Source organism: Trichosurus vulpecula, chromosome 6 (genome assembly GCF_011100635.1).
Source record: "Trichosurus vulpecula isolate mTriVul1 chromosome 6, mTriVul1.pri, whole genome shotgun sequence".
NCBI classification, from domain to species: domain Eukaryota; kingdom Metazoa; phylum Chordata; class Mammalia; order Diprotodontia; family Phalangeridae; genus Trichosurus; species Trichosurus vulpecula.
In genome coordinates, this window is record NC_050578.1 from 245,510,689 (window position 1) to 245,536,783 (window position 26,095).

At 48.2% G+C, this 26,095-nt stretch overlaps 1 protein-coding gene across 1 annotated transcript in view; it reads right to left on the bottom strand.

Annotated features, from left to right (window-relative positions):
- Window positions 1–26,095, bottom strand: part of ABTB2 (ankyrin repeat and BTB domain containing 2) — a 192,909-nt gene that overhangs the window by 16,206 nt on the left and 150,608 nt on the right. The window contains exons 4-9 of the mRNA XM_036763219.1: window positions 9,438–9,590; window positions 7,961–8,126; window positions 3,912–4,001; window positions 3,433–3,534; window positions 1,964–2,060; window positions 741–876 (exon numbers count right to left, since the gene is read on the bottom strand). Of these exons, the coding sequence (XP_036619114.1) occupies window positions 741–876; window positions 1,964–2,060; window positions 3,433–3,534; window positions 3,912–4,001; window positions 7,961–8,126; window positions 9,438–9,590 (744 nt within the window). The remainder of the gene's footprint in view (window positions 1–740; window positions 877–1,963; window positions 2,061–3,432; window positions 3,535–3,911; window positions 4,002–7,960; window positions 8,127–9,437; window positions 9,591–26,095) is intronic.

The following is a 26,095-nucleotide window of genomic DNA, read 5'->3' on the forward strand; positions in this document are numbered from 1 at the left end:
AGGATAACCTGTCCCACCCTTCCCTCCATCCCTTCTCCAGATGATCGTGTGCTCTGGAGAGAAGGGTTAGGAAAAAAAAAAAATCATCTTGTTTCCTTCCCACCCCCACTCCCACCCCCATGCTGCCTGAAGAAGGCTTCCTGGCCTCGGATGCCCATTGCTATTACTTCTGATTCTCAGAAGAATCTGGAGGCCAGTATCTCTCAGCCTCAGTTCCCTCATTTGTAAAATGAGGGTGTTGGATTGGATGACCTCCATGGTCCATCCCAGCTCTTCATCTACCATCCTGTCCAGTTCTAAATTCTAAACTTTTAATGGGAGTGGACAACTCCAAAGCTGTGCTATTCTGTAAAGGGGAACCCTGTACTTGGGCCATTTAGGACTTCTGAGGATTCATTTTGGAAGGACGAACGGTGAAAGGAAACGAGGCCACGTCTGACTCGTGACAGCCTGCCATTTTTACATTTATCTGGTCCTGATTCACAGTTAGGTCTTTACTCTTTAAAAAGCCACTGGCTGGATCAGTTTAGAGATAGCAGTTTTCCTCCGCTCTGACCATACAGGCCAAGGCTCCCTGAAAGAAAGCCCTAGGCCCAGCCCATCAAGCCTTTTCCCGACAGAAGATCCAGCATCTCTCTCCTTCCAGCCCTACCGGCCTCCCCAGGTCTACAGCAGAGGCTCCTCCTCCTGGCTAGATGTACTGGAACCCTGTGGGGCTTGGGGTGGCTGGCTTTACGTACCTGTGGCCATGGGCTGCTGAGTGGCTGAAGCAATTCATATCTTCGTGGAGTGAGGAGGCCATTCCATTGGCTTCTAGTGTGCTCAGGAGAGGGTCAGCTCCCCGACTCAGCAATAAACTGACCAGCTCATAGTTCCCTGGAACAAGAGGCAGATCTTTCTAGGCCTATATCTCAGGGACTTCACAGGACACAAAATTGATCCCAGCAGCATATTTTTGGGGGGCGGTGATAGCAAAAGTCTGAAACCCAAGTGGCTGCCCAGCAATTAGGCGAATGGTTGACCAAACTATGGCACGTGAATGTTAGGGAGAATTAGTGAGCCACAAGGAAACAGTAAGTAAGAATTCAGGGAACCTGAGGCAGACTCTTATGGACTGACGCAGAACAGAGAGTAATCTATACTGTGACCACATTCAGATAAAGGAAAGTCATGGGGTACCTAAGTGGACAGAGCCCTGGCGTCAGGAGGACCTGAGTTCTAATCTGACCTCAGACACTATGTGTGTGACCCTGGGCAAGTCACTTAACCCCAAGTGCCTCAAAAAATGGTGGGGGGGGGTCGGGCATTCCCTCCTCTTGGCAGAAAAGTGGTGAACCTCGGGGTGGAAGGAAGCATATTTTGTCAGACGAGGTACTGATTTGTATTTTTAACTGCTATTTCTTTGTGACAAGGGAGGGTTCTGTTTGGTGGGGCAGGTGGTGGTGGAATCATCATAATGATGTTAAAATAAAAACCACTTCAAAGGGACACCTGACTGGTCAAAGCTGAAGGTGAAAGGGACCTGAGGGAAGCCTGTCATCCAAACTGTTCCCCTTACCAAAAAGAAAACAAACAATTTGAAAACCCTCACCCAGAGACATTTCACAAGGGGTGAAGTGAAGAAATGCTCTGGGAAGACAAATGTAGAGGGAGAAAGCAGGCGATCTCTTTCTCTCTCCTTTAGGGCCTTTGAAGGCCACCCAGAGAAAAGCCTGCTCTGTCAAGGATTCCCTCTTGGTGTCTCTGTTTAGTCTTGTCTGGGTGCCAAGCTCTGTACAAACCCACTGATGGATGAGGAGAGTGGGATGCCAGGGGACAGACTCCAAGCCCACTGGAAGGCTTTCAAGTTCTCCCCTCCCCTGCCCCCATGCAAGGTTCACGTGATGCTGGGGGCCTCAGCTGGGCTAGCAGGGCTCCTGGTGTGCAGGGAGCCCGTTGGTGGCTGTGGGTGGGGGGCAGTTACCTGCTGCCGAGGCCAGCTGCAAGGGCGTCTCTGCATAGCTTTCCTCCTCACTGTTTGCTGCGGAGCCCTCCACGTGGGCACCAGCATCGAGAAGCAGCTGCCAGAGAAAGGGCAGAGAACTACGGTGAGCCGGGATGCGGAGGCTGGAGCTGGGTAGGCTGGTAGGGGGATGGGCTGGGGGTGCAGGAATGGGAAGAGGGAAGAGCCTCTGGGCCCTTTGATACACTGAGCATCAGAACTACATTTGGGCAGCCAGAGGAAGTGAGAGTCCTGTACATCAACGGCAAGCTGGGAAATAAGCCCCCCGCCCCCCAGAAGGAAGGGCCCTGTCCCTCCCTCGGCCATCATCTCCCTCCTCCTGTGGCCGCTCTCCTTAGTGGCACACCTAGTGGAGACAATGACCTACTTTGGATACTGGAAGGCGCTCCAGCAGGCTCTTCCAGGCCAGGGGGTGGGGAGGAGGAGGTGTGATGGAGGAGGGGATTCTACTCTGCTCTCACTGAACCCAAGGTCAGCTTTGAAGACCTTGCCCTTGGAGGACTGCAGACATGGGCTTCAGCACCCACCCATCCATGCCTTTTCCATTGGCATGGAGGAAGAGGGGACATCCGGTTCAATTCAATTCACTCTAACAAGCGTTTTTTAAGTACCCATTCTTGCCAGGTGCTACTCTGAGTGCTGGGGCCACAGAGACCAAATTAAAAGCCCCTGCTCTCAAGGAGCTGCCGTTCTCCTGGGGGCTGTGCCATATATAACCTGCTTGACCTTAGGCACATCGCTGAAATTCAAGGCCAGCAATCTGAAGGGTTGGTTCTCTGCCTCTTGTAAGAAGCTGACCAGGCTGACCAGGCAGGGAGGGGGAGCAGGGCGGAGAGGAAGAGCAGGGACAGAGGTCAGCCGCAAAGCTGCTGACAAGACGCTTGTCAATCAAAAACAAGCCCTGACATGGCCGGCTGTGCCAATGCCAAGATGATGGAGGTGGCGATGAAACTGGGCACAAGTCTAGACATTCCCCGGGGAACATGGAGAACTGCCCCAAAGAGGAATGGCCTGCCTTGAGAGGTAGTGAGTCCCCCGCTCCTTGGATGTCTTCGAGTACTGGCTAGATAACCACTTGTCAACCAGGTTTTAGGGGGGATTTTTGTTTAGGCCATGGTTGGATCAGATCCCCTCTGAGGTTCTGAGCCAGTATAATGGAAAGAGAATTGGCTCTGAAGACAGAGGACCTAGGTTCAAATTCTGCTTCTGAAGCTTTCTTTCTTTTTTTTTTTTTTTAAATCTCTGGGACCCTGGGCAAATCATTATTCTCTGTGCCTTTTCTGTCAGAAAGGCTAGCTGACTGCTGAGGGTTGTGGTAGGAAGGAGCCTGGACCAAGGGTCATGTCCACACTTGAAAATGCTGATGCTGTGGAGTGGTGCAGGTGTAAGGGAGAGAAGTTCTAGGAAGGGAAGGAGGCTGGGGAACTCACCTGAACAACAGAGATATGCCCATGCAGCACAGCAAATGTCAGTGAGGTCCAGTGTCGGCTGTCAGGGTGGACTGATGGGTACCGGGGAGAACTGCTTGGGACCTGGGGGTTGGGAAATCCAGTTGAGAGTTCACTTTCTCCTACAGGGGCCATGGTTACCTCTTTGACTGACACACCTGAGAAGAGGTGACCAGGCCAACCCTGGGAGGGAGGGCTGTGCAAGATGGCAGCAGATGGGGGTGGGGTACAGCTACCACTGGACTCGCTGCACACTGGAGACTGCACCTCATTGGCTCAGGAAGCAAGGCTTAACCTCAAGCGTGACCTGCCTTTGGCTAGCCCAGGACTCCCGTCCTTCTGGAGAGGATGGAGCTCCTTCTCTTGGGGCCCACATCTAGGATGGCCAACAAGGAGGGCCAGCAGGACACTCAGTGACAGGCGAAGGATGTAGGGCATGCAGGGGTTTGGAGGTCACTCACCGGGATGTCCAAGTTTGCCCCAGCGTCTATTAACATCTGGACCATCGCTTCATCCCCGGCAGCGCAGGCATACATCAGTGGGGTCATCCCCTAAATGGACAAAGACAGAGATATTCAGCCATTTGAAGGGTTTCAGGGGGACTCGTGCTCCTGCTCCCTGATGGACTCTGGACCTGAGTCAACCTAACGTTGACATGGTCCAGGCAGGCCCGTTGGAAGACGAGCACCATGGAGCCGGTGAAGAGGAGCTGGCTTTGAATCCTGCCCCAGACACTTACTAGCTGTGTGACACTGGGTAGGCTGCTTCGCCCTCCAGGCCTCAGTTTCCTCAGCTGTAAAAATGAGAGGATTGGACTCAGTGGCCTTTGAGGTTCCCTATGGAATACACACGTAGGCAGAGTGCACTTGGGATGTATGATGATGATGATTTAAGATAATCACGTTTTAAAGTATAGAACATAAGCTCTCTGAAGGCAGGATGGTTTTATTTTTGTCTCTGCACCGTGTCCAGCCCCTATATGCTTTCTGGATTTCCTGATGGACTGCATGTCATGTGAGTATCCTGAGGCCCAGAGTCACACACATCTAGGATTCTAACCCTGGTCTCTTTGGACTCCATTCAGGGCCAGTGCTCTTAACCCACCAAAACATCTACACATAGGCCCTGGGGGATGCCTGTGCAGGCTTCAGATTCTGGGGTTCTGCTACCTCCTAGCTGTGTGACTACTGGCAAATCAATGTAATTTGGGGGGGGCTTCAATTTTTTTCAGCTATAAAATTATCGAGTTTGGGTGCGGTGGCCTCTGAGGGTCCTTCTGGCTCTAGACACTACGAGTCCATAAGACTTAACTAAAGAAAATAGCAGATGAAAAAACAGCAGATGAAAAATCAGTGGTGGGGGAGAGAGCTCGTTAGCCATCGACACCCCAGTTTTCCCAGGGCTCAGAAATGCCCACTTGGTGTGGCCACTTCCCTTCCCAAGCTTGAACAGGGATAAGTGCTTCCACCTTCCCCAAAAGAGCCCTGCAGAGAAGGAGTTAACTCTCAGTGGTTTCCCCAGAAAGCATTTTCCTGGAGCCTTAAAATGTTATTTATTAAGTGATGTGTGTGTAGACAGGATCGCCCAGCCTTGTAAATCCCTCTCTCTGGATGCCTGGAGACAAATGAATAGTCTGAGATTAATCAGGGGGAGAGACGGGGCTGTTTACCAACAGATCGCTCCAGAAATATCAAAGGCCAGCAAGTAAATAGGAAAAAAGACAGACCAGGGCCCTGGGAGAAAGCTGCTCCCCTGAGGCACAATCTGTTCCCTGCTCAGATCGCCAATGAAACTGCTGGCCCCACGAAGGTAGAGACTGACTTCTGCCTCTTTTTGTAGCCCTATCATATAGCATAATGCCTGGCACATAGTAGGTGCTTAATAAAGGTTTACTGATTAATTCTCAGAGATTTAATTCAACCATTAGCTCCTAGAGGGCAAGGATTGTCTTCTGCCTGCCTCTTTTTGTATCCCCAGTGCACAGCACAGTGCCTGGCACATAGAAGGTGCCTAATAAATGTTTATTGACTGACTGATTGTCAGAGCTGCCACTAATTGGCCAGCTCCTTGAGGACTAAGATCAAGTCATTTTTAGAGGGAGCTAGGGAGCACAGCGGGTAGGGTATGGGGCCAGGAGTTAGGAAATCTGGCCTCTAAGCTCTGTGACTCTTAAATTCTCTGTGCCTCAGTTTCTCCATCTGTAAAATGGGGTATGACGACAGCTTCTACTTCACAGGGTTGTTGTGGGGATCAGCGGAGAAAAGGCGCCGAGTGGGTTGTAAACCTGAAAGGACCACTTCAATGCTAGCTCCGTTTCTTGCCCAGGAAACCCCAACCCCTGAGGACTTGGCTCAGTAGGGGCGGGTCTCACAGCAGGCGCTCAGGAGATATGCCTTAAGATACAAAGGCAGAGAGGACATTAGGAATCACTTAGTCCAACCACGGAAGGCTTGGGGGACAAGGGACGGGGCTGAGCTCAAACACACCAGCAGTAGCAGAGCTGTGAGGTCTGACTCCAAATCTAGCTTTGTCCGGGATGCTCCCGGGGGCAGCAGTCATAACCACGTGACACAATGACAAATGTCTCCGAAGCCCAAGAAGCCTGAATCTCCCCAGGCAGGCCACCGGGCCCAGTCCCAGGGCTCTGGGGGGATCTAGATGGTCTGACCCCAGATAAACTGTCTGTGCCTTAGCACAGGGAGCCCAACCCTTTTTGGTCCCTGTATACTTTACTGGCCTTAATTAAACCTTCCCAGGCCTCCCCCCATTCAATCTGAAAAGAAAGAAATTCTGGAGTTCGCCCAGAATATACGAGATAATTCATTTTTCATGAAGAAAAAAACAACATATCCCCTCCACAAGCTTCTCAAGCCCCGCTGGAGGTGCATGCATTCCAAGGCTTGGGAATCCGTGCCTTCACAGCTAGGTCTCAGACGGCTGCATGGCGCCCAGCTGGAGAGCTTCCAGAACTAGTCAAGGGTCAGGAGCAGGATCTGAACCCAGGCCTCCAGCCTGGCTTCCTGCTTCTTTTCCCTCAGGACACACATTCTGCCCATTTCCACTTAAACACTGAAATACATTATTATTTGTGCCCAGCACGTTCTCCTCCATACGCCCATTAGCTACAACCTCCTCATCCCTCATCTCCTCCGGGAAGCCTTCCCAGACCACGCCGCACCCACTTCTGAACTGCCCGGGCACTGATTGCCTGGACTCTTCATTAGGCACGTGGTCATCAATGGCCTTATAGCACATGTTTTCTTTTCTCATATCTACCTACATCATAAGCTCCTTTAAGGATAAGGAGAGTGTGCTGGCCTGAGGATGTGCCTGCTAGTTGTCTGTGGCTGTGGGCAAATCACCTAGTCTCTCTGAGCCTCAGTTTCTCCATCTGTAAAACGGGGAGAATGCCTGCTCCGTTTATATCAGAGGGTTTTCATGAAGGAGTCCACGTAAGTGTGAATACAACGGCCTTGACACCGGCTCTGGAGTCAGGACCTGGGTTGAATTCTCTCCCCTGATACTTAATACCTACATGAGCTTGGGCAAGTCACTTAATTTCCCTGGGTCTCAGTTTTCTCATCTGTGAAATGGGGGGGGGGTTTGATCATTTAGTCTCTGAGGTCCCTTCCAGCTCTAGCCCTATGAAACAGTGAATCACCTACAGTACCTACAACAGTGAGACACACACAGTACGTGTTCAGTCACTCTGTCCAACGAAAGACCGACAGTCATTTGTATTTGTGTGTGTGTCCAATGTTTGAGCAAGGTACCAGGTGGGCTTTCCCTGACCTCCTGGCCTCCTGTTTCCACCCCCCCCCCCACCTAGTAAAACTCTCCAGCATTCCAGGGTTGGAAGTTCAGCCCAGAGAAATGGCAATCCCATTCCTGGATTTCCTAGCTTGAACTGGATAACAGATCAAGATAACAGTTAAGGATAACAGTAATAATAAACAGCTGCAAATGGAGCAAGGAAGGAAGGCTGGCTGCTGGAGAGATCCATGCTCGTACACTGTACTTTCTCACCATCATATAAATGTGAGTTAACTGCTTTACATATACCATCTCACGATGTGAGGTATGGATGGGAGGGGGAATTGTATCCAGGCTTTGTACACAGTAAGTGCTTAATAATAATCTTCCTTCTATCCTCCTTCTTCCCCTTTTCCTTCCTCTCTCTCCTCTCTCACTCTCTCTCTCTCTTTCTTTCCCTCACTGCTTCCTTCCTTTTTTCCTTCCTCCCTCTCTCTCCTTTTTCTTTTCTTCCTTTCTCTTTCTTTCCTTCTTTCTTTTTCTTTCTTCACTCCTTCCCTCTCTCCTTCCTTCCTTCCTCCTCCCTCCCTCCTTGCCTTTTTCCTTCCTTCCTTCCCTCTCTCTCTTCCTCTCTCCCTTTCTCCCTCCTCCCTCTTTCCTTCCTTCCTTTCTGCCTTCCTATTCCTAGTCTTTTAGGAGACATTTTGGAAGACCTGTTTCTCACTGCTCAGATTCTCCCAAATTTCCCTGTCTCTACCTGGTCGTCCATGGTGTTAACCCCGTCGGGCCCCAGTGCCTCAATAGCCTGGTTGATGAGATCTGTCCTCCCACAGTTGAGCATCCGGAAACCCAGGTCCTGATTGAATTTCTCAGTGGCTGCTTTGGCATCCAGTCTCCGAAAGGAACTGAAACAACATTCAGGCCTGTTCAAGAGAAAGACAAGAGGGTATGAGCTGCATTGGGGGAATTTTCCTGGGATGGGTTCAGGGAGTGTTTCTCTCCGCTGGGACTCAGTGTAGGGTCAGGGAGCCCCAGAAACACCAGGCTGGGTGTGAGATTCCTACAGGATCCAATTGGCCACATGGCCAAGTGAGGGATGGTCTTAGACACAGTCAGCTTCATCCTCTCTCAACAAATCATGAAATACTCTACAAAGTGCCTTGGTGGCATAGTCACCATTTTCCATATGTAACATTCTACCTCCCCTCCCAAATCAGGGTCACACTATTGGAAATGTCTGTGCCCCTAACCATTCCACCTTACTCTCCTTTATATACTCCGTATCTCAGCCAGACTGGCATACTTGGTATCATAGATTTGGATGAAGAAGACATCAGTTCTTGTTTTATGCATCTCATACCTGACATTTCCAGTCTCTCCCAGTCTCCCTACACAGGTCCACCATGCTGGGAATGCTTTCCCTCTCTCCCATCCCCAAGAATTCCTAGTTTCCTACAGCTCAGCTCAGCCTCAGGCCCCTACTCATCTCCCCACATTTATTTATGTGTGTACATGTTGTTTTCTTTCAACAGAATGTAAGCATCTTGATGGCAGGGACTGTCTCCTTCTCTCTCTTTTTTTTTCTTTGCAACCATGCATAATGGGGACCAATTATAGTGATGGAGAAATGTCTGCTTTGGGATTTAGATCAGGCATTATGGCTAGTATGGCTCTTTTGGGGAAGGGAGAAGAATATGGGGGCTCTCACTGGCTACAAGGGGTCAAGAAAACCTCTATCCCACTTTCCCAGAGTGAGCAGCCTATGAGGAGAACAACCCGATTCCAAGACAGAGGAAAGGGTTGGGATTCTTTTTTCATGTCCACAATGTTGAGCTCTTCTACTGGGTTTTTCCATTCCAACTTGCCTGTTACATGTACAAATCATGGAATCTTGGGAGATGGGGATGGTCCCCAGGGACCAGTCTTGATTAAGATTTATAAGCTACTCTAATAACACACCTGGGTATTTATGGGGGACTTTCTCAGAGAAGTTCAAAACATTTATAGCATTTACCACCCACCCTCCCAACATCTTTGTGAGATGGGAAGTGGATGGCTATGGCCAGCAGAGGTCACAGAAGAAAACCAAACCAAACCAAACAACTTGCCTCCTCTGCTCAACAAAATGTTGTCTGTAGGCTTGGGACCGCCACCCCACCCCTGCCAACTCTGTCCTTACAGGGTATGGGACTTGGCATGCTCCCATCCCATCCCAACGAGCACATCTCACATACTTTAACTGCCGGGGCTCACAGTCCAGGCCAGGCAGGAGTAGTCGAGCTGTCTGCCGGATGTCATCACTGTCCACAGTCAGGCTGCGACGGTGTTCTGCGTAGGTGATGGCCACACGCATCCATTCCATCAGTGGAGGGAGGAGCATGAAGGGCCTGCAAGATAGCAAAGAGACAACAGCGTCAGCAGGCATGGACATGAGTCAGTGATAAGAGAGAAGAGGATGTTCTCCAGTGTTTCTTGGAGAATGGCTGGCAAATGATTTGTCCTTTGGCTTCTTTAAAATAGTGTTCCCTTTTTGTACCCTGTCCAGCAAGCTGGAAGGGAGAGACAACAATCCAGTGAGGAGAGGTCGTTGTCGGGAGAACTACCTCGAACTGCTCCAGACCCGAGAAGTCACCAGACTGGGTCAAAACCATGCCGACTGCTCTACCTCGTGCCTCAAGAACATCAGCCACAGCCAGGGGAATGTTACCAGTGGTCAAGGAGGGTCAGCCAACAGTCAGTTCACAAGCTGACTGTGTGCCCAGTTTTACAGCCCAGGTAGAATCAGAGAATCAGGCCTCATGAGGAGAGTAACATCAACCAACCCTGTGAGGATCTGGCCTACCAATGCCCCAGAGCAGGGCAGTACATTTTGCACTACTGTCCCATGAAACCCCCATCTGGGGGTTTCTCCACAGGGAGATAGGATACTGACAAGAAACTCAAAACAGGAGAGGGCTTTTGGGGAAGGGTCAGGGCATGAAATCCCTTTAGGAGAAAGGTTCCATAATAGGATTTGGAAGTAGAGCTTTCCTCTAAGGGCTGGGGGAAGGGGACGATCTCCCACTTCTTCAGAAGAAGCAATTCAGTGCCTTAACAAGGACTTTTCTGTTTTCATCCTGCCACAAGCAAGGTAAAGCAGGGGCCGATACAGGATGCATCTTTGACAAAGGCACTGTTTCCTCCCCCTCCCCCAGCCTCCCTCTTTGTTCCGGCTCCCCGTCCTGCCTGAGATCACCCACCATCTTAAAGTCAGAGAGGCGGTTCATGGCTGGTCAGGGCCGCTCCCATTAATGAAGGAGGGTTGCCCAGGGTCCTTTCTGAGGGCTTTGTCTAGCTTCCCGAGGCAATGAGGACCCCCTCAGGAGACCATTTCACAGTCTAATAGATTTGGCCATTAGGGAAGTCTCCCTGACAACCAGCCTTCTTGCTTCATGACTCACTGGACATACAGACTGCCCCAGATGGATGGAGCCCTTCTCCCCGCTCGCCATCACAAGAAGAAAGGCTGTCACCAGCAAGCTGCACCCTCAAGCCAGTCTTGCTAATGACAAACTAAGGGATCTGTTTCCCTCTTCTCTCCTTGTTCAGTCAACTCCAGCGGGCTCAGTGGAGGGGCTGCTCAGTGGGACCCAGGCTTTCCTCTTGGTGCTGGGGCTGCTAGAGCTCATTAAGGTCCATGAGAGGTAGTGTGGCCTCAAGGAAAGTTTGAACACTGGATTAGAAGTCCAAAGGCCTGGGTTCAAGTCCTGACTTTGCCACTTAATCTTCATGTGACCTTAGGCAAAGCTCCTGACCTCTGTGAACCCCAAAGACCTCCATGTGCAAAACAGGGATTATAATATTTGCATTACCTACCTGTTGGTTCACTTGGGTTCAAAATATGAGTTTCCCAGGTACAAGATGGGGAAGGCATGACTACACAGGAGTCTGTTGGAAGAAGATCTGGGGGTTTTAATGGACCACAAACTCCATGTGAGTCAATGGTGTGATACGGCAACCCAGAAAGCTAATGGGATTTTAGACTGTATTAGACAGGCATAGCTCCCAGGAATTAGAAGACGATAATGTCTCTGTACTTTGCCTTGGCCAGACCAGATGTGAGTGCCATGCATGGTTGGAGCCAGGAAGATCTGAGATCAAATCCTGCCTCAGACACTTTAAATTGTGTGACCTGGGCAAGTGATTTCATCTCTGTTTCCTCATCTATAAAATCCAGCTAATAATAGCACCTGCCTTCCTGGGTTGTTGTAAGGACACAGTGTGACCATATTTGCATTTGTAAAGTGCCTTCCTAGCCTTAAAATGTCATATTAATTCTAGTTGTTACTATCATTAATATTTTATTAATATCACATTGTTAATTATAATAGGAAATATAGAAGTATCAATAATATTGAAATTATTAACAATGACAATAAATAACAGGGAGGATGGTGGTTACGAATGGGTATAAGGATGAGAAGCATGGCCATGTTAGTGTTATAGAAAGAACAAATGAACAAACCCATTAATTATGTTCCTGCCACACTTCAGTTCCTGAAGCCAACTATCTGAGAAGTTCAGTCTTGATCACAGACCTGTGGAGCCTCTTTGTAAATCAGACGACATTTAGCTTTCAAAAGTACGTTTGAATGTCAGAAGCCTTCAAGTCAAAACAGGAAGCCAAGCTCAGAAACACGCGGCCAAACTGCCGTCTAGCCCGGTCCTTTTTAGCCACAACAAAAGTCATCTAACCTCTCTTTAAAAAAACCTCCAGTGACAGGGGAGTCGCTACCTCCGGAAGCAGCCTCTTCCGCTCTGGGATTCCTCCGGTAGTTGGAGATGATGCCCAAGCCTGCCCCTCAGCCTCTGCCACACATGGCATTTTGTTTTGTTATGTGGGGTAAGAAGCCTTTTTGCAAGTGATTCTCCTCCAAACATTTGCAGATTCCTCTCCAAATGTTGTTAAGTGACTTGCATTGGACAAGTCACTTAACCACACTAAGCCTGTAAAATGAGGGGGTTGGACTAGATGACCCCAGCTTGCAGTCCTCTTAAACCATCTCTAGCCACATTTCCCCTTCTCCATTGATTATTTGAGCCCAAAGGTGCAATTAATTCTACATGTATCCCTATTAATGTTTTATATATTATCTCCACTGGATATGGCATAAAATTTTACCTAAATATCATTAGCCTTGGGAATAGAAGAGTAAACAAAAAGATAATTCACAAACGAACAAAACTGTGAATCATCGGATGATCCACAGAACCGAATGTGTGGTTTTTGTTGCTACAAAACCTCTTGAAGTCTCTCTGCTGGGATGTCTCCCTCCTCTGCCCAAACCCAACCCAAAGAGGCAGGGCTAATGGGAAGCTATGTTCTAGTGAGACATAAATACCACAAGGAGGTTGCGCGCTTGATAGCGACATACTGTTGGTAGGATGCTTTCTGTTCTTTTGAAGATGGTACACGGCTACATGCATTATTAATAACCACAAAGAGAGCCATCTCAAAGATGTTTTCTGAAGACAAGGTCATCTTGCTTTCCTTCTGCCCTTGGGGTACGTCTGCTGCTCATTTGAATGCAATTATGGCAATTCTACCTGCAAAAGCAAGCTCCTCCAACCCTCCTACATCGATAAAAACCACATGGGGACCGGTGGAGGGTGAAATAGTCAGGGACGATGCCCTAAGCATGGCCTGAGCACCAGTCAAGAGACACAGCTGAGCGTATTCCTCCCTAAAATGCCTCTTCTGGGTCATGGGATTCATGTTGTATCCTGAAGAGCTGAGTAGGATGGTGGTAAGAGCTTTGGAACTGGACTCAGAGGTCCTGGGTTCAAATCTCATTTCTGCTACTTACAAGTGGTCTGGCCTTGGGCCAGTCCCTTCTTTTCCTGGGCCTTGGCTTTGTCTTCTATAATATGGACTAGGCTCTCCTGAGGCCTCTTCTAGTTGTGTTCTATGTTCCTATAATATTTCCTCTCCCTCCCTGGGCATCCTTAGAAGAGCTGGCTGATGTTCCTGGGCATGCTGGGCCAGTCCAATAAAAACGAACCCCACTGGCTGCACCTACAAGGTAGAAGGGTCCCCAAGGAGCAATGCTGACATGTATCTGTGGACAGGGCCTCTGCTTGCTTTCCCCCTAATTAAAAGGGGAAATATTCTCCCTCCTTGTCTTTTCTCTTGGCTGCCACTGGATCCTGGGGCAATGCCGATCATATCAACGTGGGTGTTGACAGTACCAGTGTTGGGCAGGGGGTATGGAGGGGAGGGTCTTTAGGGCCAGAGAAATCCACGTCCTCTCAGCTCCTTTATGCTCGATAGCTTTTTTCAGGCAGGCTCGATGTTTGAGAAAGCATCTGGCAGTTCAGATGTTGGCAAGTCAGCAGTGGGAGAAGGGCCAGGGCTCAGTCTCTGGATGGCCCTGATCCATCTAAGGACAGCCTTCCCACTTGAGGAAAGGGAATAGTCAGACCATCTAGGAAGTGGTGGGGTACAATGGAAGGGGGAGAGACTTGGAGTTAAAGTCCCTGGGTTCGAATCCTGCCATCTCTTATCCTCCTGCCTTTGCACCCCATGCCTAGATGCTTCTCCTCCCTCACCTCTGCCTCCTGGAATCCCTGGCTTTCTTCAAAGTTAAGTTCAAGTGGCTTCTTCAAGAAGCAGATCCTGATTTCTGCCCCTCCCTCAGCTTCTCCAACCTCACCGCCATCTCCTGGCTTTCTTCAAGACTCAAATCTCACCTTCTGCAAAAGGCCTTTTATTCTGGTCCCCATAGGGCTAATGCCTCCCATCTATACTGTATGTTGTACGCACAGCGGTGTTTGCAGGTTGTCTTTCTTGTTAGAATGGGAACTTTTTGAGGCCGCTTTTGCCTTTCTTTATATCCCCATTAGGGCAGCTAGGTAGGGCAGTGGCTAGAACACCAGGCCTGGAGTCAGGAAGATCTGAGTTCAAATCCATCCTCAGACACTTACTAGCGGTAAGACCCTGGGTGAGTCACTTTACCCTGTTTGCTTCTGTTTCCTCATCCGTAAAATGAGCTGGAGAAGTAAATGGCAAACCACTCCAGTATCTTTGTTAAGAAAACCCCAAGAGGGGCCAGGAAGAGTTGGACATGATTGAATGATAACATTTCGTATTTACATATCTGGGGACAGTGTTTTCCCCCAGTAGACTGTACACTCTTTGAGGGTAAGGAAACTTTCCTTTTGGTCTCTATATTCCCAGTACCTAGTACGGTGCTAAAAACACAGCACCCACTTAATAAATGCTTGTTGGAATGGAAAGAAAGCTAATTAGGTGCTGCTGGGGGCTACATCTCTATACTCTGATAACAGACTACTCCACCGGATGTGGTCCCGTGTGACTCCCAACCAGGATTTTCTGGGTGGTGTGATTCTCTGGCCACCAGCTTCTCCATGGCCCCTGAAGTCAGCGTACACTCTTTAGGACCTCCGCAGGCTGTTTTCTGCTTTTATGACAAAGGGAAAGGAGATCTCTTCATCCTCGGTAGATCTCTGCTCGGGCTCCTCCCTATCATTTCAGAGCCAAGGGATGGTTCATGGACTAGTGTTGGCTAGGCTGGGGCAAATGATGAGCTCTGTGGCAGGCAGCCTCGAGTGAAATAGCCTCCACCAGCTGTCACTTAGTATCACCGAGTGTCAGAGCCAGAAATGACCTGAGAGGTTGGATAGTCTGATCTCCTTTTTCAGAGAGAGAACGAAGGTATAGAGTGACAAAGCAAAGTAAAAGATCTCTATGATCCCACGAAACTCAGAATCACAGAGCTTCAGAGTGGGACGGCATCTCCAGGGGCCGCAGAGATTGACTCCGACTTGGAAAAAACTCCTCCCTTATAACATACCCAGTGAATGGTTGTCCAGCCTTTACTCGAGGACTTCCAAGGAAGAAGAACCCACTCTCTCCAGAGCCAATACATTCCATGTTTGGATAATTCTTAATTGTTAGTTTTTAAAATTAACCTAAACCGTGAATCTGTTGTTTTGTAACTTCTACCCACTGATTCTGGTTTTGCCTTTTGGAGCCAAATAAAACAAGACTAATCCATCTTTCAGGTCTCAGCCTTTTAAATACTTGAAGACAACTCTCTTGTACTCCCTTGGCTTCTCTTCTCGGGCTAAACACCCTTAGCTCCTTCAAATAATCCTTTATGACAGATTTGATGCCCTTCATCACCCTGGGCATTGTCTAGCTTATTAATGTGCTTGGTAAAATATAGTGGCTGGGACTGAACAGTATTCCCAATGTGGTCTGACCAAGGGAGGGGATGGGACCATTGCCTCCTCTGTCCTGCTTAAGGACTTTCTCAGAAGTAATTACACAGAATTAGTTAGTGAGTAGCCACATCTTGTGGCACCCAGGGCAGGCTCATTTCACTCCGCCATGTTGGCTGGAGAGCAATAGCTGCTTTCTGTATTTTTTTTTCCAACTTGAAGGGCCATTTGCACCACAGACATAACCCCTCCCATGGAGGGTCCTGGAAAGGCCTTCCATGGGACCTGGTTTGTAAAAAGCCTTTTCTTTCCACCTTAAAAAACAGAGTGCAGTGGGGGAGAAAGAATGAAAACAAGCAAACTGGAGGCCCTGGTTTTAAGAGAGCCTCGAAGCTTGGAAAAAATAAATAAACCCTGTATCACTCAACACACTTATGATTTATTGTGATTCCAGTCTTAGAAGCAGTGTCTTAACAACGGGGAACAGGAAATGACTCCAATTTCCAGGCTCAAAGCAGGCCCTGTTCCTACATGGGGAATGGGCAGGGGGCCTCAACCAAACTGGTCCAAGTTGGCGGCCTGGATGCCCGCCTACAACCAGCAGTTGTGAGAGGAGGCCAGCAAGATTTGAGGGTTTTGGCCGGTGCTCTGGGCTGGAAAGTCAACTTTGGCATGGGGGTGGGTCTGCCCACCGTGTATAAGCACGTGGATGTATCAATGTCGACCCACGTGGTACTTACAGCGTACCCCTGTCCCATCTAGTCTGTTCCATGGCCTTGGGAGGCCACTTAATTGGCCTCCTAATGAATACGGCTACTTAATTGAAAAATTTGGCTATAAGCCCAAAATGGTTTCAGATTTAGGGCCTTGATCCTACAGCTGGGAAAATTTAGAGGGTACCAATGACTGGTAATGGGTTTGTTTCCTAATGAGCAATTTCATCATCAGCTCTTACTCCTTGTCTCCACCTCAAGGCTCAGAACCCCAAGAAAGAATGGGCCAAAGGAAATAGTTTATTTAGGAAGGTGTGGCCAGAAAGATGTTCACCATCAACCCCCAATTATCTTTCCCTCTGACACACCCTCAGATGAAATCAACCTAATCATTGTGCTCATTTGCCTTTGGTACCATTCAAAATGATCCAAAGAATCCTCCCCCTACCCCATCTACTTTGCCAAACAACACACCCACCCACCACTCTTTCTTTATCACCAGGATGATATGAACTGGGTATTTTTCCGATGGTTTGAGATAGGGGCATCACAGATCTAGACTGGAGGCCCAGTCTCCTGAGATAGGGGCAGCGGAGATGGGAGTTCAGGAGATTTCCAAAATGACAAATCCCTTCACAGGTCAGGGATGGCCCAAGTTCAGAAAACTTTCCAGAAATCCAGGTAGGTTCCTGGGGGCCTGGAGAGAGTTGTCACCACAAATTCCCTTGCCCTCCCCAGTAGAATCGTGGTGGCTAAAAATGGGGCTAAAAGTCTGGTTTAGAATACAAGAAAAGCAGTGTTCTCCTGAAGTCAGACTCTCCTCCAACCCAACTGAAGCAATTAAGAGTCCAATTCACATCTTGGGTTAATTACTGGGAAAAAATGTTGGGTAAACCAGAACGATTTCCTCCAGCTCAGACCTCTTTAGACATCTTCAGCCTCCTTCCATTTCCCACCCTGCCACTCCTGCTGCAGATCCCATCATTGTCTCCAGAGGTGACTGGATAGGGGGTGATTTCTGGGTAAAGGCTGTTTCAGGGCTCAGGAATGGTTTTGGGGTCTCTGGAGAGGGAGTGTGCTTCCCTTAGTGTATTCTTGTTCACCCCCCTGCTTTCCCTTTCCCCATTTGGTATCCATTAGCATGAACTCTAAGTAAAGATCTGGTCCCTAATGCTTCCAGCTGGAGAGCTTATTTGCCCTGGGATAGGTCTGGAATGACAACAAATTCCCAATTATCCATAAGTGGATTATCTGTGACAGCCCCCAGCTTTCTCCCACCACCATCATCAGTCTAGCCACCCCTAGGCCATAGCTAGGTGGTAGTTGACAGTAGAAGTGGGGCCCCAACTTTATTACTGGGCATGACTTTGGAATGTAGTGAGAAAGCCACTTAGAAATTATTTTTGGATGAGTTCAAGGAGGAGAGTGGGCTGTTTTGCCTATGAGAAACTGCAGAATTTCTTGAATGGCCTCAAACCTCCCCCTGAAATGAAGGCCCAATCTTTTGAATTAACAATATTTGACTGGTGTATAGCTGTGGGTCACAGAATACTATTGTCTCTGAAACAGTAAAACTGCAATTTACTCAGAGGACAATGGAAAGGTATGTGGGTGGTGGGTTTTAAGAGAAATCAAGGAAGGCCCCCAGAGGTGAACTTACAGGAAAATAAGACTCTGAGCTCTATGGGATGGGCAGGTGTGGGTGGAGTGAGGTCTGCATTGTTGGAGGGAATGTACCCATCAATGAGACCACTGATCCATTTGGGTATTTGTATTAACCATGATTCACCTGATTTGTACCAAGTCTCATCATCCCTCTCCAAGCCATCCATCATCCCTCTCCCCTAAGTCCAATAAAGGGAGAGGGGACTTTCAGATGGAGCCATATTTATTCTTCTTGAGGTTAGAGTGGGAAGAATATTAATGGTCTTAAGATCATGGGATTTTTTGTGTGGGGGGGAGGAGTCTAGATCTATGATTTCATCTATATAGGTATCTCCCAGTGTGGAAAGTACTTTCATAATTATAGGAGCTGTAGTCTTAGAAAATTGCCTGGGTCACTCAGAGGTTAAGTGACTTGCCCAGGGATGCAGTCTCATAGTCACACGGGCAAAACTTGAACCCATTCCTTTTGATTCCAAAATAGGCCCTCTATTTCCTACCATGATGTTTGGTACTAGAGGATCCTTAACTCGGAAGCTGAAAGGGATCTTGAAGGTCATCCAGTCCAAGCCTCTGAGTGAGGACCTGAGGCCCGGAGAAAGGAAAGAGACTGTCCAAAGTCACACAGCTGGTCAATGGTGGAGCTGGGATTGGAATCCACATCCTTTAACTCCCAATAGCTGGTATTTGTTCCAACTACCTTAGGATCTAGGTTTGAATCCCGATACTTCATACCCGTGAGACCTTGGGCAAGTCACTTAAACTCATTTGGCCTTAATTTCCTTGTGGGTTAAATGAAGACCTTGGATTTGGTGACCTCTTTCAGCTCTAAATCTGTGATCCCATGCTCCTGTCTGGCTCTACCCAAATCACTTCCCCTCTCTTGGTTCCGGTTTGGATGATATGATCTCTTAAGTCAGGTCCTGCCCAATTCTAGATTCCAGAATCCCAGACACTGCTAGTGTTTTCATGGACCATACTAGGCACTGAGTTAGTACATGTATCTGGGCTTAGGGTTATAGATGGACAGTGGGCTGGATGCAGAACTGAATACAAGCAGATACGATTGTAATTAGGAAAAGGTGTATTGCTTTTCATGACTGTAAGCCTCTCTCTGCCACCAAAAATGATCTTTTAAATACTGACATGCTTTCAGTGATACTCTCTGGCTACAAAGTGTGGAATATAAGTCTCAAAAAGGCCACAACTATAGATGACCAATGGGAAGTCACACGGTGGGTGAAAGCAGCCTTCTAAGCATATTGACAACAGTGATATGTGTGAGAGAAGACACTGTCAACAACTCTGTGTCACGGATATATCTGATCTAAAAAGGACGTGGGCTGGTCCTCCAGTGGGAGTGAGGCATGACATCTGGATAGCCCATGGACTGCACAGGGTATGAAAAGGATCCCAGGAGGATCTTCTTGGGAGGATTTTGCAGAAAGGACCAGGCACAAGAATTGTGGGAGTGGATGCAAAGTCCAGTGGGCAGAACCAGGAGGACAATGACTGCAAAGGAAAGAAAACACAAGGAAAGCAATACAGAAAGATGATGCAATGACCAAGCATGAATGCATGAGAAAGTACCCATCAAGTGCTTACCATGTGCTAGAGATATAAAGTGAAGACAGTCCCTGCCCTCGGGGAGCTTCTGCTCTCATTGTTTTCTTATGTTTTTAGAGGGTTATTGGGTCATAGAGTCTAGACAGAGTCATAGCATCTAGAGCTGGAAGGATGGCTGCAGAGAACATTTGCATGGAGTGCAGTAACATAGTGGCCATGACCTCAAAAGACTAATCTTGACATAAAGGTGGTGAACTCCAAGTGTGGAATGAGGCATACAATTTCAGACACAGTCAGGGGACTGATTCGTTTTGCTTCTGAATTTATTTGTGAAAGGTAAGGTTATGGGGGAGAGGGATTGCTATCTGTAAGTGAGAATTACATAAAAAAAGAAAAGAGAATTAATAAATCAGTAAAAGAAAAACGAAAAGTCCTTACAAGAAGTGCACAGGAAGGGGGATGGCTTGTGTGTGATTTGTATCAGGGCAGGCAGTCCCCACCCTGATGAGATCAGGAATCTGCCAAGTCTAAGTCTTGAGTCAGAATGATTTAAGAAGAGCTCCAAAGCCCAAATAAACCATTTACTAGAAGCAATCTTGGAGGGACTTAAGTCTTTGGTTACTAGAGGTTACTAGACACCCTTGAGTCTCCCCAGACAGTTCTCATAAGAAGACAGAAAACCAATGTGTGGTTGTCATCTTCCAGGCAAAAAGATAACTCCTTCATGCAGCACTTTTCCAACTGGAAACACTTTCCTGGGAAAGCCCGATGCTCTGTGACTTCTCAGGGGCTCATCGGTTTCAGTAAACCAGGGTGAGAGCCCTAGACAGGGCTCAGTCTAGATGATGCCTAAGATCTGGGGTGGCCTGATGGGGCACTGCCACCTCTGCAGGATGGGTAGGGGGCCCTATGGACCCACAAGCACCAGCACCCCTAGTCAAGCTGGGCCTTTCCCAATGGGGATTGGGAAAGACTCCGAGGCATCTTGTGGGTCAGATAAGACAAATTCCAGTCAAGCACACTGGGCAAGATGCCACCCTTTCTGCTCTTTTCTCACACTTCTGGGCATACTCACAGCCAGCAGTGAGCCAGACCCCCTTCTTGGCTTCATTACACATGGCTGATAGATCAGAGGGTGTGAGCCTCACAGAGCAGCTGGCCCATGTGATTTCTGAATGGAAAGGTACAGAGCTGGCCTCTCTCCCTTGACCACTCCCTCTATCGCTGGGGCAAGACTTTATTCCCACCCAGAGATTGCACCTGGGCTCTCTCTCTCCAGGGCCTTGCTGAGGTTACCTGCTCACATTTATCCTCTGTTGTGGCCAGGAACAAACCTCAGGCCCCATTCTGATGCGGTAGGGAGAGCCAGACAGGTGGAGGCCCTCACACCTTACTCAGAGTGGGTCCCTCCCAGCTGTGGCTAACACCACTCAGACATCTCTGCTTCCCACAGGTGGGCTTAGGATGCTCATGAAGTTTGGTGCCTCACCGAACAAGCATTAATGGAGCACCAATCATGAGTCTTGCCAGTCAGGTCTCCTATGTTTGGGTTCTGCGGATGAGTATCCTTGGTTTAAAGTGGCCCAGTAGAATCACCTTCCCACCCTTCTGGGCTTCTGTGTGACAGTTCCTAGTACCCATGCCAAGGCTTCTTAGAGAAAATGGTAGATGTAGGTAACCAAGGAGTTATGCACATGTCAATGTGGGGCAGTGCCCCCAAGATGGCAGAGTTCAGAGCCAGTTAGAGAACTGAAATCTTACAGATTGCTGGGCCACTCTGGTGTAACGAATAGGGAGTCAGGAAAACTGAGTACAAATCTGCTTTTAGAGACTTACTAGCTATGAGGCCTTGGGCAAGTCACTTAACTACTCTGTGTCTCAAGTTTCCTTTCTTTAGAAAAAGACAGTTCAACTAGATGGTCTTCTAAGGTCCCTTGCAGGTATAATTCTATGATTCAGTGACACTAAAGGTCTGTTTCTTGTCACAAACTTTTCCAACATTGTCAAAAAGTCATCATGAGATAGGGAAAGGTCATGGGGACGGAGCCCTTTCATTTAAAGAGAGGAATATTTTTAGTAGGACATGGGGATAAGCCTTGTTGTTGTCATCATCATCACCATCAGCACCACCATCATCACCATCATCGCCATCATCATCATCACCATCATCCCCACTATCATCGCCATCATCTCCATCACCATCACCATCATCATCACCACCATCATCACCACCATCATCATCATCATTACCATCACCACTATCATCACCATCACCACCATCATCATCACCACCACCATCATCATCATCATCATCACCACCATCATCATCATCATCACCACCATCATCATCACCACCATCATCACCATCATCACCATCATGACCATCACCATGACCATCACCATCACCATCACCATCACCATCACCATCACCACCATCACCACCATCATCACAGCATTGATGGCTTAGAGTTAGAAGGGCCCTTGGAAGTCACTGGGTCCAGAAGGGAAACTGACCATCATCAAGGCTGCTGTTTACTTAACCCTTTAAGGTCTGCGGGGCACTTCATATACCATGTCTCAGGTTGGTGCTGATTATCCCCATTTTATAGATGAAGAAAATAGGGTCAGGGAGTTGAAGTTACCTCTGAGGGCTAGCCTCTGAGGCAGCAGGATTTGAACCCAGGACTTCTTGGTTCTTGGTTTCCCGCTTTGTCTACTCCAGGTGGGTTCTCTGGCTTCTCTGGCATGAGGCAAAGGGTGAAAAGTCTTTTACTGACTTTGGGCAGCTGAGCTACCCTTTCCTAAGGTCTTTTTCAGTTCTAGATCTATGATCCCCTATGAACTCAAATCCAGGGCTGACTCCCTGACAGAGAAGAGGCTCAAATAGACTGTTCCATTCACATTCCATGACCTGTATTCACAGCCATGTCTACACCATGGACCAAAGGACCAGACACCCAAGAGCACAAGGGAAAGAAACATTCTGGCCCCAGGGCTGGCCTCAGCTAGGGGGAAGGGGGGAAAGTTGACTTCCCTTCCTTCTAATCTCATCTCTAAGACTCCCAAATTCCATCAGGTGTTTGCCTCCTGAAAATCCACAAACATTAAGGAGATGGGACCTGGGACAAAGCCTGCCTGCATGGGCTGTAATTCTGAGGGGATTTATCTTGCAGGAGGACATGAATTTTGACTATTAGTCTGACAAGGCACATAGAAGCAGGCAAGAAACCAACCCAATTTGGCTCTGACCAGAACAGGGATGTCCCCTTGCTCTCCTCCAGGCCCCAGTCTCTGAAGCTTGGCACTCCAGAGCCTCCTTATTTTAAACAAAAAAGGAGCTATGATGATGATAATAATAATAAAATAATAATTGTCAGTTCTCCTTACAGTTGAGATTTCCTGCTGTCGGAGGGTCTCTTTAGAACTGTGGCCGAGCTAGAGACAAAGAGCATTGTAGTGGCCACCGTTAACAAAGCCCCCCAAAGCCCCAGGGCCCCGCTGTTGCCAGCCCTCTCTCTTTCTCCCTGCCTGTCTCCAACAATAAGACAGGAAGCTGGACCAACCTAGCAGCCCCCAGCACAGCAGTCAGCAGCCGGGACAGAATCCTGTCCTTTCTCTGGGTCTGTCAACATTTGGCACCAACTGCTTCCTCCATCTAGCCCCAAATCCTTAATTCTTTCTTCCCAAGGAACTTGGCACTTAATACCCTTTGACTGGTCTTCACTGAGCTGCAGGCGATTAACAGATGGTGAAATGGGCCCAGGATAGGTTAGTGTGACACAGCAGGGCAGGAAGAGAGCTAGAGATCACCCACCACAGTGGACCAAGGAATCACATAAGCACTTATTAAACACCTACTAGGTGCCAGGCAAAGAATGACAGCTATGACCACATTATCTCAGACAGGGACTAAAGATGATAATTGTTACTTGTATGTTTGTTCATTTTGAGCCCAAATCTGTGATTTCACTGAAATGCCCATAGATTGGCACCTGGTCTTTAGAGTGAAAAAATATTTATTAAGTGCCCACTATATGCCAGATAATATGCTAAGTGCTAGGAATACAAAGAAAGGCAAAAGACAGTCCCTGCCCTCAAGGAGCGCCCAGTCTAATGGGGAGACAACATGCAAACAACCACCTACAAAGAAAAGGCACGCAGTGTAAATTGGGGATAATGAACGTATGGACATTAATTGGGGAGGTGGGGCTGGGATTTTAGCTGGAGCTTGAAGGAAGCCAGGAGGCAGAGACGAGGAGGGAGAGCATTCCAGGCATCGGCTAAGTGACTTGTCCAAGGTCACACAGCATGCGTATTTAAGAATGGAACTTGAACTCAGGTCCCCCTGACCTCGGAGGGGGTCAACTCTCTATCAGCTACATTATATCACACTGTTTGGCATAGCAGATAAAGCTCCGGACTTGGAGACAGGAAGTCTTGAGGTTGAATCCTTCCTCTGATACTACTACATTTGTGACCTTAGAACAAGTCAGTTAACATCTGTCAGCCTCAGTTTCCTCATCTGGTCAAAATAGTCATAACGGTCCCAGAGTTGACAAGAGGATCAGATGAGATAATATACACAAAGCGCTTTGCAAACTTAATGCGCTCTGTAAATGCCAGCTAATATTATTGTTTACTATCCATATAGCAAAAAATCCCTGAACAACTAATTTGAGATGTAGGCCCATGAGTGTACACACACACACACACACACACACACACACACACACACACACACACACACACAGAGTTATCAAACCTGAAAAGCATCCTGGGACCCAGGCAAGCAGAGAGCAGGAGGGAATTAACTGCATATTAAGAACTGACTGCATTTGGTATAGTAAATGCACATTAAGCGCTGGGGTTCATGCAATTTTCCAGCCAAGAATCACAAGGAAATCTGTTAACTTCTAGAAAGTATAGTGGACACAGCAGCAGGCTCAGCAGCCTTTTCACCTGTCTGACCCTCTGCCTTCCTTGTCTATAAAATAAGGGCATGTAGAGTACAGGGAGGGGACCACTACAGCCTTTTCTAGCTCCAACATTATTTATGGAGGAAAGATCTGGAGTTAGGAGACATGGATTCAGGTTCCAATTCTGCCACTTTCTAGCTAACTGGCCCTAGACAAGTCACTTAACCTATGTAAAAATTACAGGAAAGACCTGCAATTGTTAAGTAAGAGCCCTTCTGGCTCTATAAGTTTCTGAGTCTTCCAATTAGATGGATGACCTCGGGTGGATTAGTTCCTCTTTCTGGGTCTGTTTCATTAGATGGATGGGGAGGGATGAGCTAGATGAAAATGAATATTCGGTCTCTACTTTAGAATTCAGCGTTTTGATCAAGAAGGTAGGGTTCTAGGAATCACATGATTCCTCCAAGGTCAAATAGACTCCATAGCGGTTCAGACATAAGTCAGGTAGGGACCTCAGGTATCTCCCCTGTTCTTCTAACTTGTGGCCCATATTGCTGCCAATTTCAAAAAGAGACCAACATCCCTCCTCTTCTGCTCCTCCCTCACTAGGGTAAGTCTCCTGGCCATCAGGACCAAGGACCATAAAGAGACCTTTTCTGAGGTTTATGGGTTTGCCAGGCCGGGGAATGCTCTGTAACACCATAGCTAATTCACTCAAACGCTAGCCTCGTCTCTTGCGCCTGCATTTTCAAGTAAGCAGATGGAGATTTAATGCACAGAAAGGGAAAAAAAAACCAAGAGGAAAAAGCTTAACGTGGCAGATCTTCTAGAAATGGTATTTAATGGAGACAAGTACACAGAACAAAGCCGGCTGCTATCAGCTCCACATTTGATAAGAAACCACTTTTGCAAGCTGAGCAAAAAACCAAAAAAAAGATGAAGGATTCTGAGTCTTCTGTCTTAATATACTGCATTTTGTGGGTCTTTCTTCCTTATGTCAAGTGCTTGTCTGACGGGGAGGGAGGTACCTCCCTAGTCCTTGCAAGATACAGGACCAAGGCAGAAGTGTCTTCTGGCTATGTATGGAGGCTCAGGCAGCTGGCTGGGTCTTTTCTGAGAAGGGGGGGTGAGCCCAGTTATTCTTCATCCTACTCATTGTTCAAAGTACACTTTTACTTAACTGCATACATGGGGTCCTTCCCTGAGAGAATAGTAGAATCAGTGAGCTCTCTGAACATAGAGACCTCGTCATTATTGTGTTTATAGGCCCAGATCCCAGAATGCTGCCCGGCGTGAAGGAGGCACTTAATAAATGCTCTTTGAATTGAATTGAATGTTCAGGAATCTGCCAGCCCAAGGGAGATTTCCCCTCTTTGCCAGATGGCCAGGCCAGGATAGCCCCTGTCTCACCCTCATTCCCTGAGCTGGCATTAACAGTTGCCCTCAGTGTGGTTTGGGAGGCCCTGAGCTCTAAGAACAGTCCTCAAGGGAGCACCCAGCCTGAACTTGTCTGGTGGAAATGTGCCAGCCTTCCCTGTTCCCAGGCAGGCAGAGGCTCGGAGGAGGCGAGGGAAGCAGGGAAAGAAGGGGCGGGTGCAGCCGGAACCTTGGGAAATTCCCCAGCAGCACCTCACTGCCTCCTCCTCCTCCTAGGATAAAGGGCCTGGGGGAAAGGGAACTGGAAGCATGGGGATTAGGGGAGAAAGGAGACACAAACCACAGAAGCCACAATGCTGCACTGGTGGTGGTGGTGGGGGACACGCTGATCCCAGAGCTGAGCCAAGAGCAGCTCGGCAACAAGCGGCCTCATCT